Here is a 17,193-nt window from a genome sequence, read left to right as displayed (position 1 = left end):
TTACCATATTTGAGATATTATTGTAATATTCAATTAGGGTTATCCAATGCTTTCTTTATCAACTATAAATAGACTCTTGGCATAAGGAATTTTCGTCCATTTCTTCTAGCTCTCAAGAGCCGAAAATTTCATTATCTGTAACACCCATAAAATTCAAGCCAATTTAAAACTTTTTAAAACATTTAAAACCATTAAGTCATTACAATTTACTTTCAAAATAATTTAAACATCAGAGTATCCCCAGAATCAATCATGAAAATGTAAGGAGGTGCACGATCACACCTTCGCCTTCCCTCGATCATCCGAATATCTGAAACAATAATCGATAAATGTAAGCTCGAAGGCTTAGTGAGTTACCCCCAAAATACCAACCCATACTAACCAGCACAAATATCATATCAATACAAATACATAACAACATGCATAATGAGCCTTCAGCCTGACTGGACCGCCTCGCAGGCCTTCAGCCTATCTGGACCGCTCTCCGAGCCTTCGGCACGTCTGGACCGCCTCGTAGGGCCTTCAGCCTATTCGGACCGTCCGCCGGGCCTTCGGTCTGACTATCATACCCTCCTGGGTTTGTAGTCTATCTGGGCCGCCCTGGGTATGTTGGCCTTCAGCACAAAGCAGGACCGCCTCAACCCAAACCCCCAATCAAACAAACATGTGCACATACATATCATACGCTAGCATATATAACAATCAACCGATCTAACAGATCAAATAGCATAACATCATCCTATGCCCACGATACTGACCTAACCAGGTCACTAACATATGTACAGATAATCATACGGATCTAACATATCACATAGCATAGCAAAATCCTATAACCAGGATACCGACCTAACCAGGTCACTAACATATATACAGATAACCATACGTATCTAACAGATTACATAGCATAGCAACATCCTAAAACCAGGATGCAATCATAAAGGGTCGGCCTTGGTGCCGTAGACCCTGTTGATATAGTGAGGAGAACTCACCTGGCACTGTTGAAGTCCCGCATGTACACTCTAGCTGCTGATTGACAGATTCCCGAACTGTCAACATCAAACAATACCCAATTAATAATTGGGTTCCAAGCCCAAGGTCCAACTCACACCACAAAAGCCCAAAAGTAAAATAATGGCCAAAGCCCAACATATGGCCTAATTTTCCAAATTGGGCCCAGACCTCTACACGGTCTTTCCTTAAGGCGCATTCGATTATTCCAATCCAATTCCCATGGCCCATTATCACTTAGTCATAAAGGCTCAATTATGGCCCAATTTTCCAAATTGGGCCCAAGTCCTCACATGGGCCTTATTCTAAAGCCCATCTACTTATTTTGGTCCATTAAATTGTTCTTGGACAACCCATCAATAGTCCAATCACCAAATCCCACTAGGAAGGCCCAACCCAAAGCCCAAGTGAAATTAGGGTTTTCACATGAAATGACGGCTAGGGTTAAGTGTCCTACTTAACCCATTAAGGACTTAATCCCCTAAGGACTTAATTCATTAAGTCCAATATTGCCTTAGGTTAATTTGCCAATAATTATTATTTAATATTTCAAGTTATTAAATAATCTCGTGTGTGCCGATTAATTCTCAAGAATTAGGGTTTTATGCAATTAGGGTTTTCCAAACCCTAATTAGGGTTTCCTACCCAATACTAGCCCATTAGTCGATTGGTTGGGTTTTTAGGTCACTTTGGGCCTCATTGGGCCCATTAGGGTTTTATTAGCTCAATTAGGGTTTCCTTGGGCCCATTAGGGCTTCATTGGGCCCACTAGGGTTTCATGCATCCCAAACGAATCAAACACACCAAGGCAAAGCACACCGCCACCCGACACGACGGCCGGTGGCGGCAGGAGGCAGCAGCCACCACCTCACGGTGGTGGTTATGGATTTTTCTATTATTATTCTTATACCGATTATAATTTACAACCCAATCTGAAACACACTCACACACTAATATAATAAAACACACTCACACAATCGCACTGTGGCGGTAGGTGGTGGTAGATGGTGGCAGCCACCACCTCACGGTGGTGGTGGTGGCCTCTCCTTAGCTTTCCGACCAAACAGAACACACACCCACACTTAAGGCTTGAGAAACGGTCCCTGCCACCCACCTGGTGGCTCACAGCAACGACATCGACAACACCAATGGTGGCAAAGGCGGCACATCAGTGGATTGCGGTGACAGCCACCATGGCCGGCTGCCATGGTGGTTCTTCACGGCTCCTACTCGACAGAGGCCCACACCTACGAACACAACAACCCCTTGGGGTGACAAATGACGACCGGAACGACAAACTTGAGCCATACGAAAACAGCGGTCGCGGCTGAGAAATAACACCGGGAGAACGGTGAGGAAGACGAGCGGAGGCCGTCGTGGATCGAAGCAGCATTCACAGCCGGCTAGCGGCGCCCTCGTCTTCAACTGCTGGAGTGTAACGGTGGCGGCGAGCACACCTGGAACCCCGTCATCGATTTGTTCTTGCCGGAACTAGGGGCTGTGAAACGTTGGCGGATCGGAAACGGGCTAGGCGGTGGCTTCCGGTGTTTGACGACCTCAACCGAGGTGGTGACGCGGCGCCGGAGGACGAAGAGGCGAGAGCGGCGGCTGGAGGAGGAAGGAAGGTGGCGGCTGCTAAACATTTAGGGTTAGGGTTGGGACGCGGGGTGACGGGTTTAAATACCCCGATCCCCTTAACTAGTTTCCATAATAACAAGTCTAGTCCCTCCCTTCCCTCCTTTCTTTCAAAGTAAATCCCTATTTTTCCTTTTTAACCCCAACCATCTAAAATCCTTACAAATTGAATCCAAAATTTACCATTTAACCCTTGCCTCCCAAAATCTATCTAAATTAAGTCCCAATAATTACCATGCAGCCCCTCCCTCCACAAAACCTTTTCAACTTAGGTCCAGAATTTACTAAACACCCCCCGAAACTCTAAATCATGCCATTTGGCTTCCCGAAACCAACACTCCATTAATTATTATTGGATTTTGGGCTATAATAATATAAAATAATAATAAAATTACCTCTTGGAGTCCCGGGTTTATTATTTTAATTATTCTCTTTTTTTTAAATGGGATGTTACAACTCTCCCCCACTTAAATTTGATTTCGTCCTCGAAATCGTTTCTTCTCATTCCTTACACGCCGAACAACTTGCACTACAATCTCGAGCTTCACCCTAGCCTTTCCAAGGCAACCGTAACCAACCCTCACAGGGTTCCAAGACCTGACAAAAATAAACAAATCCCTTGCAATATGATCATATTTACTCAATCTGAAATCTGAAGTCTCGAGATGGTCTGGCTCCCTGACAGACTGCCCACACTGGATCATTGTCGAATGCATTGAATTTAACTCCCAACTGGCTACTCAACTTCTGATAACCCAAGGTTCCCACTAGAAAACAGAATCACAAATCCCACACTACTAACTATGATCCTTTAGTTCCCGAACCACATACATATCACAACCGTCTCATAAGCACAAATACTCATACCTGGCCCAATCAGCCTCGGGCTGGAATACCAGGCATGCCTACGACGGGTCCAGTCATCCCTAGGATGGAATACCCTCGTATCACACATATGTTTGGTCCAATCAACCCTCGGGTTGGAATACCAAACACGTCAGCTCCACTCAATCGTAGGGTCCGGTCATCCTCGTGATGGAATACCCTAGATTGGAATACCACTATATACATAACTCGGGTCTAACCCATTTTTGAAATCCAAGGACCTATCCTTGCATCTCATCCAAAAATCATCTGATTCGCCACCACCGAGTAGCACTCATCTGAAATTCCGGGTTCCGGCCCGGTCGCGGAGCTAAAGGTCTCCCACATAGTTGCCTCACACGACTTCCGAACGAAATCCTTCCCTGGAACTAGTTTCCACTAGTTATCATGCCAATGCGACTCTAACAACCTCCTGATCCAACCGATCGGATCCATGTGTCGTATCCTATCGTTACCAAATCCACAGCTAAAAGCAATTGCTACATGACCACACCCGCAGTCTCACAACACTCTAGCACTATCTACTGCTAGTGAATGCTACGACTTTCCCCGCAGTCTTACAACACTTTCCATACTACATGATCGCTAGTGAATGCTACGGCTACCCCCGTAGTCTTACAACACTTCCCATACAGGTCGAACACGCACTTGACCTAACACACAACTGAACTTAATTCATGGCTAGAATCCTAACCTGATTTCCCCAAGTTCTGCTATCAAGCACCGAGAAGGCGCAATTTCCATGCTGTGGAGTTTTACCGAACTCCCAACTCACACAACCCTCAACCTCAACAGCCACTAGGGTTGTCTTCCATCCTGAAAACGACGTAAAATTTATCCCAGTTTCAAAATCGATCCTGCTTCTGCATTCCGAGACGATTCTCCCCCACGTAGATTCGACTAAGCCTTCACAATACATGAAAATTCGAGAATTCCTAATCCTTATCACTTCCAACGATCGATTTGATGACAACCAGACCTTTCCAACAAGTGCTCCTTTACTAGCAATTCCCAAACGACCACACGCTTCTAATAACTTGATGAACACCTTCTGAATCCTAGTGAAACCGACAATCCCTAATGCTTGAATGATCCCACACTCAAATCTTGAAGTCCAAAAGACAGATACTCCAACTAATACCTCAGCAACGAGCTACTTCCATTGGCGCTTTCATTCGCCAACCAATAACAGTTACTAAAACCACTTAATCCTGACAATGATGAATAACCATCCTAGGGGACCCTGTCCGCAGACCTCCCATATGATGACCTTCTTCCCCAAAGTGCTCCAACAAATCTCCCGCTCTCGGCTCTAGAAATTATACCATTCAGGGTTCGCACCCTGACTCACTCACCAGCTCAATCATCCACAGCTAAACTGCAGTAGCTGGAACAACCTTTGCCCTAAACCGGGCTACAACTACTCCCAAGACATAGTTTACAATCCCGAAAGTGCAATAGATCGCACAATCAATCCTTACCGTCTGATACAAGAGATCCAAGGCGAATCGGATCTCCCAAGATACTTATGTCACCTTGACCCACCCGTGCTCACCAGCGCTGAACTACTGTCGCCAATCCCGACGACCAATTGACCCCGAGCTGAAATACAACCTGATCTTGGGGTCACAAGCCTGGTCAATCCTTCGAGCCCGTAAACTGGAAGGGCACAATCCTTGCCCTAGAAAACGACGTTCCAATCCTATCACTTAACCATCCTACTTTCAGCTGCCTAAATCCAGCGGGACATAATCATTACTCCTTTCCGGAGTCCCCGCGACTCATATTCCGGCCTCGAGCAAAACCCCCGAAGCCTCAATCTAAAAACTCATATGCTAGACTTTCCCGCTCAACCCGTGGAATGTAACGAGTACAGAACATTTCCCTGATCCCAAGTAACTACAGCCCTCTGCTCATCAAAACATGTCCCGGTACTGGCGAGCTTGACCAGCTCCTTCCCCTGCCGTCTTTACAGCTGCTATAGCTGCCGCGGCAACCGTCTCGACAATGGCAGCATAGCGCTCACAAAAATACTCAACCGTAGCAGTCTTGATAGGCCCAAACATCTCTGGCAACTATCCCTGGTCAACCTAGATCACCTCCTCTCAGATGATCTCACTGACACGATCCTCTGACAACACTGGCCTATCCTGGCTGCCAGCTCCCGATCCTAACCTGGATCCGATCTCAAGACGTCTCGTAACCATCATTCTGGTAAAACACCAGAAGGATCACTGAGAACCCATATAGAGACAGGGAACCAACTCCTAACCCAACCCTAGGGGTTGTGACTTCCTTGCTACGCGTATGGGTCATGTGCTTTCAGTAGTACGAGCCCATACTACCTTCCACACCTACCCATATTTGTCTCAAGTATCACCACAACACCCTAACAATATACGTAAACATAGCAAGCACTCAGTCCTCACTCCTAGAGGAAAGCTAACTGTCCCACAACTGACCTACCGGTCCCACACAGCTCATCCATCCATGAAACTTCCACCAACCCTGCAACACTAGTGTATGCCAGCCATACATAACGCTGGACCCTATAGACTTTCGAATATCCAATCCTACCCCAAGCTCCCAATCAAACAAGAATAGAACATAAGGCCAAATCAAACATTCTCAGGCTATAAGATCTTAATTATGTATAACCGTGATGCATACACTAAGCAACTACAGTAATGATGTCAATCTCATATAAAGGAAACCCTAGGCTAGCAGGCATCATGTAATCAGGCAATGCTATCATGCAATTCCTGAAGATCCCTAGCCTAGCACTAGCATGTTGTTCTAACATATCGCATAATCAAATAATTATATGGCATTTTGGGGTCTACTTACTGGCTTCGGCTGATCGTACACCCTGTATCCTCCTTTACTTATTTTGAAAACCATTTGAAAATCATTTTGAAAATCTTTTCCTTGATTTGAGACTGGAGTCACACGAGTGTTCCTCCAATTCACTCAAACCAAGGCTCTGATACCAACTTGTAACACCCATAAAATTCAAGCCAATTTAAAACTCTTTAAAACATTTAAAACCATTAAGTCATTACAGTTTACTTTCAAAATAATTTAAACATCAGAGTATCCCCATAATCAATCATGAAAATGTAAGGAGGTGCACGATCACGCCTTCGCCTTCCCGCGATCATTCGAATACCTGAAACAATAATCGATAAATGTAAGCTCGAAGGCTTAGTGAGTTACCCCCAAAATACCAACCCATACTAACCAGAACAAATATCATATCAATACAAATATAGAACAACATGCATAATGAGCCTTCGGCCTGACTGGACCGTCTCGCAGGCCTTCAGTCTATCTGGACCGCTCTCCGAGCCTTCGGCACGTCTGCACCGCCTCGTAGGGCCTTCAGCCTATCCGGACCGCCCACCGGGCCTTTGGTCTGACTATCATACCCTCCTGGGTTTGTAGTCTATCCGGGCCGCCCTGGGTATGTTGGCCTTCAGCACAAAGCAGGATCGCCTCAACCCAAACCCCCAATCAAACAAACATGTGCACATACATATCATACGCTAGCATATATAACAGTCAACCGATCTAACATATCAAATAGCATAACATCATCCTATGCCCAGGATACTAACCTAACCAGGTCACTAACATATGTACAGATAATCATACGGATCTAACAGATCACATAGCATAGCAACATCCTATAACCAGGATACCGACCTAACCAGGTCACTAACATATATACAGATAACCATACGTATCTAACAGATTACATAGCATAGCAACATCCTAAAACCAGGATGCAATCATAAAGGGCCGGCCTTGGTGCCGTAGACCCTGTTGATATAGTGAGGAGAACTCACCTGGCACTGCTGAAGTCCCGCAGGTACACTCTAGCTGCTGATTGACAGATTCCCGAACTGTCAACATCAAACAATACCCAATTAATAATTGGGTTCCAAGCCCAAGGTCCAACTCACACCACAAAAGCCCAAAAGTAAAATGATGGCCAAAGCCCAACATATGGCCTAATTTTCCAAATTGGGCCCAGACCTCTACACGGTCTTTCCTTAAGGCGCATTCGATTATTCCAATCCAATTCCCATGGCCCATTATCACTTAGTCATAAAGGCTCAATTATGGCCCAATTTTCCAAATTGGGCCCAAGTCCTCACATGGGCCTTATTCTAAAGCCCATCTACTTATTTTGGTCCATTAACTTGTTCTTGGACAACCCATCAATAGTCCAATCACCAAATCCCACTAGGAAGGCCCAACCCAAAGCCCAAGTGAAATTAGGGTTTTCACATGAAATGACGACTAGGGTTAAGTGTCCTACTTAACCCATTAAGGACTTAATCCCCTAAGGACTTAATTCATTAAGTCCAATATTGCCTTAGGTTAATTTGCCAATAATTATTATTTAATATTTCAAGTTATTAAATAATCTCGTGTGTGCCGATTAATTCTCAAGAATTAGGGTTTTATGCAATTAGGGTTTTCCAAACCCTAATTAGGGTTTCCTACCCAATACTAGCCCATTAGTCGATTGGTTGGGTTTTTAGGTCACTTTGGGCCTCATTGGGCCCATTAGGGTTTTATTAGCTCAATTAGGGTTTCCTTGGGCCCAATTAGGGCTTTATTGGGCCCACTAGGGTTTCATGCATCCCAGACGAATCAAACACACCAAGGCGAAGCACACCACCACCCGACACGACGGCCGGTGGCGGCAGCCACCACCTCACGGTGGTGGTTATGGATTTTTCTATTATTATTCTTATACCGATTACAATTTACAACCCAATCTGAAACACACTCACACACTAATCTAATAAAACACACACACACAACCGCACTGTGGCGGCAGGTGGTGGTAGATGGTGGCAGCCACCACCTCACGGTGGTGGTGGCCTTTCCTTAGCTTTCCGACCAAACAGAACACACACCCACACTTAAGGCTTGAAAAACGGTCCCTGCACCCACCTGGTGGCTCACAGCGATGACATCGACAACACCAATGGTGGCAAAGGCGGCACACCAGTGGATTGCGGTGACAGCCACCACGGCCGAAACTAAGGGCTGTGACACATTGGCGGATAGGAAATGGGCTAGGTGGTGGCTTCCGGTGGTTGACGACCTCAACCGAGGTGGTGACGCGGCGCCGGAGGACGAAGAGGCGAGAGCGGCGACTGGAGGAGGAAGGAAGGTGGCGGCTGCTAAACATTTAGGGTTAGGGCTGGGACGCGGGGTGACGGGTTTATATACCCCGATCCCCTTAACTAGTTTCCATAATAACAAGTCTAGTCCCTCGAGTTCTAGGTTTCTTGAACACAACATTTCGAGTTCTAGGGTTTTTAGATGAAGAATATATTGAAATATGAAGAACATATCTGAAATCGTGTTCCTATTCATTCATTTTTTTCTGCAATTCGATTATGAAATTGTGTTCCTATTCAATTCATCCACCTGTTAGAAATGCATAATCGATCTTCTTCCCTGTTCTTGATATCGTAGGAAGCAATGAGATTGAATATGTGAAGTAACTGTCACGTAAATCATGGATCATGGCAGGGGTAAATCGGGAAATGGGAAGATGGATTTCTAATCGAAGGTGGGAGATGAAGATGAACATACGAACACAGATGAAGATGAACTCGAAGCCGATGAGGACGAAGATGAACTAAAAAATCGTTCCTATTCTCTTTTTTTTTCTTCTGCGGATCCATGTTTCAGTTCTTAAAAAAATTCACATATTTACGTTTTTTGTGGATTTTTTTGGGTTTGAATTCCATTTTTGGTGGTTTTTATGAGTGACCAAAAAATTCTTGGTCCTTGTCGGAAAATAGCCGGAAAATCGATTTGATCAGAGAAGATGACCGAAATACTCATGTTTCGCCGGAAACAACTTCGGAAACCGGCAAAACCCACTATTACTGGTCATACCGGTATAATGTACACGTTTCAATAAATTTAAGGGTTATTAAATCACAAAAAATAATATAATAACCAAATATCACCAAAAGCTAAAATATGTTACCATCTCAAACCATTATCCCTTATTTGACATTAAAGTTTTTCTAAAGGTTAACTTAATTTTTTTACTAAATTACCTTAACAAAATTATGTAATGATTTTTGTAATTGGGCCTATACTTCATACAAAGTCTCTATCGGGCCTAATAGATATAATGAGGATCTAATGATCTTCACAGTTCATGCTATAGTATAAAGAGGATCGCAACACTCAAACCCTAACTACATCTTCCTCCAGAAGGCGATCTCCGTGGTGGCTCTGCTTATGACACCAACCATCTCGGAACGCTCTCTTCCTTCGGGAGTTTGGAGGAACGTACATGAATTGTAAAACAGAGGCACCTCAGAAAGCCATTGTTCTGTATTTAATCAGCTTCTGGCTCGCTATGGTGCCTACATCTCCTTGTTCACACAAACACACAAGCACATAGTCGATGTTGAATTTGATTTTAGTCGTTTTCTCCTAAGTTTCATCCAATACGATCGAGTTATATTTTAATTATCGTGTTATAAAAAAAACCTGACTTTTTGTTTGAATCTTTGAAAGTCGATGGGATTTAGATCTTTTGTCGAAGTTAAAAACTTATCTGTTTAAGATCCTATCTCAAGTATTGTTATTATTTTTTTGTTTCTTCACTTTTTTTTATCAACATAAATAATGGGTATTGTTAAGTTCGGATAACAAATTATATTATCTGTTCGAAATTGATCAATCTTTTCATAGAATAGTTTGTTGAAGATTTTAACATATTCTTTGTTCCTTTTTCCATTTTTCAAAAAATTTCAAATGCTTTAGTACAAGTTTAAATTAAACTTTTAAACCAAACTCATCACTTAGATCAGAGGTTCAAATTACCTGTTGTGCATCTCTAGTTATGTGATTTTAATAATCGTGGTGTTGCTTGATATATATGAGAAGGAAGTTGAAAACTAGTAATATATGGAAGTATATGGAAGAGTTATGTGATAAGAAATTTGAGAACTTATCATAGAAAGAGTATTGAAGTTTGAATATGTCATTATAGTAAATTATGAGTTAAATAAACATGTTAGAATTTTACGGTATTGTAAACAAAGGTTACCTAAAAATGTTGTTATAGCAAAGTGTGTTAAATAAAGTTTCATGTTTTTTGTTTAAATCATATGGGTTTGGTTTACATTAATCAGTAATATATTTTCCAACAATTTTAAACATTTTTTTTTCATCTCGAAGGTCAATGATGTTATAAAACTCAAAACATGAAAATTATAGACCCTTGTGTTAGGTTTTATGTAAACTGGAATTATGTTATTTATGCGCTGAAAGGACAGACATAGATTGACCTACTATTAAGAACCGGACAGTCGAGAGACCGGAGAGATATTGGTTTAATTACAGACCAGTCAGACAAGCATTTGTCTAGTTTTATGTGGTTTTTACATGATTTTTCATGTGGAATTTTGATATTGTGAAAACCGTTAATTTTGGTCAAACAAAATCAACTACAAGCAATCTGGTCAATGAGGTACAATATCTTTACAACTATCGTACAAGTTAGTAAAACATATTTTAGGTGGATGAATCAATTTATTGTGGATGAATCAATTTAATAAGTGGAAATATCATTTTTATTGTGGATGAATCAATTTAATAAGTGGAAATATCATTTTCTTTTCCTAATGAGAGTTGATACTTCCACCTTTTTATTTTATTCGTCCGCTTAAATTTGAAGTGGTATGATATTTTTTGCCCTTATTACTAATTTAATATGAAAGAGATAAATGAGTTATATCTCTCTTTCAATCTTTCAGCCGATCATCTTCTACGTTCCAACCATCATACACTCTCTTCATCCCAGCCACCACACCATCATTCACTTCCACCCACCAACCAACCCTTGATACACCATAAAATTGGCGATAGGCACATCATCTTCTCCTAAGAACATTGTCATCACCGTTAAAATCATCACACACACCATTCCCACGCAATTCCCACGCAGCCTCCACCATCTTTTTGATCAGACTCAATTCAGCACAACCTTCATCACACATGAACAGTCATCAAAGTTCCACTTCACGCCATTACCAGCATCATCGCCACCCATGTTCCCTCTTCACTAGTTTCACCCTACACCAACACCATCAAATCTACAACAAGAAACAAGCAAGAAAATCACCATCTATGACCCCCTGCCCCTAATTGTTTTTCTAATAATCACCATATGTATTAAAATTTGCTGATTTCACAAGATTTGAAAATATTCAAAGTTGCTGATTTGAAAGAGGTTGCAAGAAACTTTATTCAAGATTTGGGTATGGATGATTTCTGATTCAGTCTATTCACGCCATCCAGAAGCGAAGCAAAGATCGGGATAGACCTGCACACAAGGTTGGAGCATCGATTGGGGGTGGGTCTCATTGAGGTGTATCTGGGGATCGATTCAAAACCGGGAGCGATTCAGAAGGAGGATCGACGACTTGGAAGAAGCAACAGATACCAGCCAACCGAAAAGAAGAAACGACGCCCGACGAACGCCGAAGAAGCATCGTCGATTCTTGTATGAAGACTAGGAATCGGCGTTTATTTTGGGAAGAGAATTAGCGTTAGGACGAACCGGTGTTTGGGATGTTTCTATTTTGTCATACTTTTGAAAAATAGAAAAAGGGCAAAAATGTCAAAATACCCTAATTTCAAGTGGATAAATAATTTACTGCAGTGGAATTATCAGGACCCTTTCCTAATGCATTTGCGTTTAGACTATAGACTAGTCTAGTGGATGTGGACAATTGGTTAAGGGATGTTAATACATTCAAAAATTGTTATCTCACATGCCATGTCATTGTGTCATTATAACATCAGATTATAACATCAGATGGAATAAATGGACAACTAGTTATAACATTTTTAAATTTCCATGTCATTATTTCTTTTTCTAATTTTTCTTTTCGATTTAATTTTTATTTTTTAAACAAAATTAATTAATTAATTAAAACATGTTATTTAAATAAAACCTATTTTTTAATTAAACATTTAAAAACATTACGAAAACATAACATTTAAAAAATAATTACATTTTGCCCATAATTTATTCGTTTTCATTTCCATCATACATCAAATCAGTTAAATCCTTTCGAAGTTGTCTGTGTTTTCGTGCGTCTTGAATATCTACGACCTTATGTAAATATTTCGCTGTTCCGGGTTGAAATTGCATGTGTCTGAGCTTCGAAACCGAATACTTCGCAATGTTTCGTTCTTTATCTTCAACCATTATGTCTAACTGATATGGCTGTGTTGCATGCTCAACTATGTGTCATTTCGACTTCAGAACTCCAAAAGCACGTTCCACATCCTTACGTGCTCCTTCTTGTTTTCTCTTAAAAAAAATTTATCTTGGTGTTATTCGGTGTTGAAACGCCTTCACGAATGTGTACTCATTTCCATTTACTGTGAAAGGAGCATCTGGTGCCTTCCCTGACAAAATATCGTCGAAAATCGGTGACTGAACAAAAACGTTCACGTCGTTATTCGAACTCGCAACCCCGAAAAAAGCATGCAAAATCCATAAATCTTGGGACGCAACAACCTCCAATACCAACGAAGGCGTTCCATGCTGATCACTTGCATACTGGCCTTTCCACGCCACGGAACAATTTCTCCAGTTCCAGTGTGTGCAATCAATGCTTCCTAGCATACCCGAAAAACCATGTCTTTCTTCGTACGCTGCATATAGTTGTTGTATATCATTCAATGAAGGTTTACGCAAATAAATGTCACCGAAGGTTTCAACAACACCCCTCGTCAATCTATACAAACTTTCTCTTGCAGTTCTCTCACACATTTTCATATAGTCGTTAATCGAATCAGGCGACTCTCCCATTGCCATAAGGTTAATTGCAGCAACACATTTTTGCAACACTGTGAATCCTCGTTTACCTCTAGTGTCATATCTCATTTGGAAAAATTCATGCCTAAACATATATTTAATATATAAAAACTATATTTGAAAGAAGCAATGTGTTAAAATAATATAAAAGCTATATTAGAAAAAAAAATAATACATGTTTTCCAATGCGTTGACTATTCGAACAAATACATTTTTCCGCAAACGAAACCTTCTTTTGAAATCGCGTGGCTGGTAGACACAATCATCCTCAAAATAATCATGAACTAAACGTCTGTTCCTTTCTTCGCGATCTATGTTTAACGTCGTGCGCCTGGTTAATAAAGGAGTTGGAGCTGGTTGCATTACCACGTTCGTGCAATACTCGTATATCATAGTGACAAACATATCATCGTCGTCACTATCATCGAACGAATTCACTTTTTTTGTGGAATTTCTTGACAATATAGACAAAACTTCAAAAATGGTCCCTGTGGTTTTCAAAAAGTTGAAGTTTAGTCCCTAATTTTTAAAAACCTCACAGATGGTCCCTATGGTTTCAAAACTTTTAACAAATGGTCCTTTTTGCTAACTATATTAGCATTTAACCATTAAGTGAAGGACATTTCTGTAATTTCACAACCACAGGGACCATTTATGAAGTTTTGCCTTATTTTTTTTTAAAAAATAATAATTATTATTTAATATTAAAGGGCCTCACCCTCTCTCTCTCTCTCTCACACACACACACACAAAAACATACACACAAACACACACATAAAACCACCGTTTCTTATTTTTCATCTTCATATTCTTAAAAATCAAAAATCAAACTAGAGTTTTGTGTTTCAAAAATCAAATTACAACATTAGTACAACCATTTATGCAAAGAGTTCTACAGCTCACAAAGGATGATTAATCAAATTTAATGTGATTTTTTTTTATAGAAGTACCCTGTCCATGATGGTGAAATTTCTTGGAGCGCTGGTGTAGATCAAGCTTAGTTTCTCAGTTAAATGCTTGTAGTTATCATCCTCTTCACCTTCAATCTCTTCATCTTCTTCCCCATTTTCTTTGTTCCATCTTTCACGTCCTGATTCGGGCTTCAAAGTCCCCATTTTTCCCAAACCATTCCTTCCCCTGTTCTCCTTTCATTCTTCCATGTTCACTGTTTCTGTTTTGTTCTTTCTCTGTTCCAGTATTACTAGAAATGCAATTCTGAATTAAACCTTGGTGTATAAGGTTGTATTCACAAGTTACAACTAATAGGGACTGGGGTCATTGTGTTCATCAATTCGAGAAGGGAAAAAAGCACGCAGGAAGCAGAAAAGGTTTGGTGTAGAAGATCTGTTTTCGAGACCGGCAATCCCGTTTTTCTGACGAATTCGTTTCTTCTTGGGTATTTAACCAAATAATGGGACTGTGGGAACGGAGGGAAGACATCAATGACTAAGGGAGGGTGCTATGCGACGGTGTTGAGCTCAAAGGGTGGTATGGGAGGTCGGGGTTGGTCGTAACCACAAAGGGATGAGCTGGGGGTGAGGTAGGCTACTACACCGTCGGGATGCAGGCGGACGACGGTGGAGGAAGTCGACTGTGGTCGACGTGTTTTGCCCGTTTTGCACTCTTGTCGGCATCACAGATTCGAAGGAGGAGGGTGGAGGAGGCTGGGAAAGGTGAGGCAACTCCGATGGTCGGCAACCTCTTCTTGGCCGATGGTGAAGAAAAACGGGAAGGGAAGAGAGAGAGAGGGGGGGGGGGGGTGGGGCCTTTTAATATTAAATAATTATATTTTTTTTCTTTTTTTTTTAAATAAGGCAAAACTTCTTAAATTGTCCCTGTGGTTGTGAAATGACAGAAATGCCTTTTACTTAACGGTTAAATGTTAATGGAGTTAGCGAAAATGACCATTTGTTAAAAGTTTTGAAACCACAGGGACCATCTGTGAGGTTTTTAAAAATTAGGGACTAAACTTCAGATTTTTGAAAAGCACAGGGACCATTTTTGAAGTTTTGTCGAAAATATATGAAAAAGAGAGAGAAAAGTGGTGAATAGAGAGAAAAATTGTGATTTTTATATGGAATGTAGAGAAAAATTGTGATTTTATAGGTAAAGTATTATATTTTTTTAAACAATGTTACCGTTAATCAACGATATAAAATGAAGAAATCAAAAAAAAATAGTGCGTTATCGTCCGTTGCTACGAAAACAAACCACTACATAACGGCTAAAAACGAAAAGGGGGGGGGGGGTGTTTCACGTGATAACGCCGTTGAGGCACATGCCACGTCACAAAAACGGCTGTGGGCCGTTTGGTCTTAATGTACTATTGACAAGTTATAACACAAAGTACATTTCTTATTGGAAATTATTGAATATAAACCCTAATTAAGGTTGGTAACATAAAAAAAATCGATAATTCAATTATATATTATTTGGGTATAAATAATATTAATAACATAATGTAGTGGAGTTCATAAACCACATGACAAATTCATAACAAAGGTTACATATTCAGCTTTTTGGTGAAGTCGTCACTAAATGAGACAAATTCTATACCTGACTTAAACACCCATCTTCGTGTAACGTATTTTTATTTTTGATAATAATGATTTTATTAATAATTTGAATTTTTATAATTCAAATTAAATATTTATACATCCTTTATACCATATCTTCTCTCCAATTCTAATAAATAAATAAGTTTATTCTCTTATTTACAAGTGTCATAATATTAGAAATTTTCATTAATAATAGATGTCACCTATGTCAACCTATTAATTCTTCATTTTAAATTTTAAATTTTAAATTTCTCAATCTAATTACATTAAACTAATAATTGATTCTTCATTTCAAATTTCAAATTTTAAATTTCACACTTTAATTACATTAAATTAATAGAGTAGAATAAAAAATAAAATAAATTTAATATATATTATAAGGTGATATAATTTCATTTATTTATTTAAATCAATGATTATAACTTTATATAACCAAAAAAATATCTCTTAATTAATAATTTATTTAAAATAATTGATTCATAATTTTAAGTTTTTAGTATGAAAACTTAATTAGTTTTATAACTGTGGTTCTCACGGGTTATAAACTAGTTTCTTTATAAAAAATACCACTATTTTATAAAAATGCAAGGATTTTTATAAAATAAAAGAGAGTTGACTATAGTTTTATAAAACTTCATAAGAGACAAAATGTCTCTTCTTTTCCCACAAAGTTTATTACCTAACATACATCTATGCACTTACACTCACCCCACCCCCACCACCCTCCCTCCCCTTACCTTTTAAAGTTAACCCCCCCCCCCCCCTCCTTTTTTCCCCTTCTCTTCATCGCTTTATTTTCTCTCAAGAACTATTCATTATTCTCTAGGTTAATTCTCCATAAGTTGGTTATTCATCTTTTGGTAAGCTTTTCTTCACTAATCTAGTGATTCTACATATAAATATACTAGTTTTGTTACAATTAAACACATTAATATGTGTTAATATCCATAGGGTAATTCCATCTTCAAGTGTTCTAAGCTTGAAAACCTTCATCTTTACCTCTTTATCCACCAAGAAACACACTCAAGGTGAGTTCATACCTATTCATTTTCGTTTTATCCAAGTTTTAGGGGAGGAGGGGGGGAGGGGGGGGATACAAGTAAACTTGTATAATAACACAAGTTGTTATGCATGCTTCTTTTTTATGCTGTGTAAAAGTATTATCTTCATGAAATAATGTTATTACCTGGTATTATGAGCATTTTTGTGTGGTATGTTGCTTGA

The 17,193-nt window shown here is 40.1% G+C and overlaps 1 protein-coding gene across 1 annotated transcript; it reads right to left on the bottom strand.

Moving 5' to 3' along the window:
• Nucleotides 1-12,913: 12,913 nt before the first annotated feature.
• Nucleotides 12,914-14,526, bottom strand: LOC145157868 (uncharacterized). Its single transcript, XM_079076847.1, has 3 exons — nt 14,362-14,526; nt 13,587-13,660; nt 12,914-13,496 (listed from the first exon to the last, which is right to left on the bottom strand). The coding sequence occupies exons 1-3, from the start codon at nt 14,524-14,526 to the stop codon at nt 12,914-12,916; spliced, it is 822 nt and encodes a 273-aa protein (XP_078932973.1).
• Between the last annotated feature and the right edge of the window lie 2,667 nt (nt 14,527-17,193).

The sequence above is a fragment of the Lactuca virosa genome, chromosome 2, assembly GCF_052849685.1.
Source record: "Lactuca virosa cultivar CGN04683 chromosome 2, Lactuca_virosa_CGN04683_v6, whole genome shotgun sequence".
NCBI lineage: Eukaryota > Viridiplantae > Streptophyta > Magnoliopsida > Asterales > Asteraceae > Lactuca > Lactuca virosa.
The sequence above is the reverse complement of the archived record's forward strand: the minus strand, read 5'-3'. Positions and strand labels throughout refer to the sequence as shown.